The sequence below is a fragment of the Haliaeetus albicilla genome, chromosome 16 (assembly GCF_947461875.1).
Source record: "Haliaeetus albicilla chromosome 16, bHalAlb1.1, whole genome shotgun sequence".
NCBI classification, from domain to species: Eukaryota; Metazoa; Chordata; class Aves; order Accipitriformes; family Accipitridae; genus Haliaeetus; species Haliaeetus albicilla.
The window spans coordinates 15,428,887-15,430,858 of NC_091498.1; the positions used below are offsets into that span (position 1 = coordinate 15,428,887).

General features: G+C 67.7%; 1 protein-coding gene across 1 annotated transcript; it reads right to left on the reverse strand.

The window, feature by feature from the left end:
• Positions 1-361: 361 nt before the first annotated feature.
• On the reverse strand, positions 362-1,583 carry ASCL2 (achaete-scute family bHLH transcription factor 2). Its single transcript, XM_069804520.1, has 2 exons — positions 790-1,583; positions 362-679 (listed from the first exon to the last, which is right to left on the reverse strand). The coding sequence occupies exon 1, from the start codon at positions 1,329-1,331 to the stop codon at positions 801-803; it is 531 nt and encodes a 176-aa protein (XP_069660621.1). The 5' UTR covers positions 1,332-1,583; the 3' UTR covers positions 362-679; positions 790-800.
• Between the last annotated feature and the right edge of the window lie 389 nt (positions 1,584-1,972).

Below are 1,972 nucleotides of genomic sequence, written 5' to 3' on the forward strand. Positions count from 1 at the left end.
TTTTCAGAGAAGTGGACCTTCACACCAGGCAAACTTGGACACCACATTAAGACACAAAATAACTTTATAGTCTTTTACTAAAGTGTTTGGAGAGAAAAAAAACCCCACCTTTTTATATCTAAACCGTGTATGCTCCTGAAACATTCTAGCTGGCAGTGTTCAAGAACAAGGGAATAGGACTTGCTAAAAATAGAACCGTCTCCTCACCCCTTTTCTCTAAGGTTTTTCATACAAAAATAAGTCTTCATACACCAGTGTTCCCATAGGCAGTTCAAGTTACATATAAAATAGAATCTGACATGGTAAAAAATTCCCTCCCCCTCCAGAAACAAGGAAGCATCAAGTGGTTTTCGCCTCTCTTCCCCCCCCCCTCCAAAGCAACACCAGAAAGCGGCCGGTGGCGGGGGATGCGGGCTCCCTGGGGCCTCCTCTCCGTCGGCAGCTCCCGGCGGGCCGGTGGAGCCGCTGCCCCGGCGCAGGCAGCGGAGCCCCGTCGGTCGTTTACACCGTCGCACTTTCCGCAGCCCGAAGACGACGGGTGAACCCGGCGAGAAAGGCAGCCGGTGGGGTCCCGCCGGGGTGGGGGGGGGTGGTCGTGTGAGCGTTTTGGCGGGGCGGGGGGGGGTGCTGGCTGCTGCGGCGAGCGAGGAGCGCTGAGGTAACTGCGGGCCGAGCGCGGCTGCGGAGAGATCGGCAAAGAGCCCCGATGGGTACGCGGCCCCGCTGCCCCCGGGCGCCGGGGCACGGGGGAAGCGGCGCCCCCCGCCCCCCCGCCGGTCGCCCCCTCACCTCCCGCCGGGTCAGTAGCTCCCGAGCCAGCTGGTGAAGTCCAGCAGCTCCCGCTCCTCGGGGCTGAGCGCCGCGTCGTAGCCGCTCTCCTCGGAGGAGCAGGGCGAGCCGGGCACGGAGGAGGCGAAGGAAGGCGAAGCGGAGGAATAGCCGCCGCCGCCGCCTTCCCCGACGGCCGCCCGCCCGCGGGCGTCGGGGAAGGCGGCGGCGGCGTCGTGCTCGTCGAGGAGCCGCTGCAGGGCGCGGATGTACTCGACGGCGGAGCGGAGGGTCTCCACCTTGCTCATCTTCTTGCTGGCGGCGCCGTGGGGGACGTGCTGGCGGAGGGCGGCGAAGCCCAGGTTGACCAGCCGGACGCGGTTGCGCTCCCGCTCGTTACGGCGGGCCACGGCGGCCGCCGCCGCCGCGCCGGGACCCGGCAGCGGGGCGGCGAAGGCCAGGCGGCGCTTGCAGCGCAGCAGCTCGGGGGAGGCGGGCCGCCGGCGGCCGCGGGGGGCGGCGGGGGGCGGCGGCGGCGGCGGCGGCAGGGCCCCGCCGTTCATCGCCGGGCGGCCACGGCGGCGGCTGGCGGAAAGCGCGCAAAAAAAAAAAAAAAAAAAAAAAAAAAAAAAACCTAAGTAAAAAAAAATAAAAGAAAACTTTAAGGAACCCTGAATGCAAAGGCGGGGGGAGGAAAAGGGGGGGGTGGGCAGCGCGGGGGTGTTTCCTCTCCCGCCGCCGCTCCGCGCCTCTGCGGCGGGCGCCGCCGCCGGACGGCCCTTATCAACGCGCCGCCGCCGCCGCCGCTCGCGAGCCCCCGCCGGCCGCACGCGCCGCGCACGCCGCGCCACGCGCGCCCGCCGCCGCCGCGCCCCCCCCCCCCAGCCCGCCCTCCCCCGCGCGCGCCCGGCGCGTGGCGCCGCCGGCCCCGGCAAAACTCCCCCCCCCGCCCCCACCCCAGCGGCCGCCCCGCCCGCGGGAGCGGGGGGGTGGCGCTCCCCTCCCTCATTTCTGCAACTTCTTCCCTTTAATCCCCGCTTCGATTTTTCTATTTTTAGTATTTTATCTTGGTTTTTATTATTACTGAGGGGAGGGGCTCCCCTCTCGCCCCGCCTTCCCCCCCCCCCCAGCACACCGGCGCTCACAAGCAGCCGGGGCTCCCGGCGCCGGCCCTCGGTCCCGTCCCGTCTTATGTGCCATCCCC

What these genes read in the sequence shown, in the direction of transcription:
- ASCL2 (XM_069804520.1), bottom strand. Translation starts at nt 1,331, where the DNA reads ATGAACGGCGGGGCCCTGCCGCCGCCGCCGCCGCCGCCCCCCGCCGCC.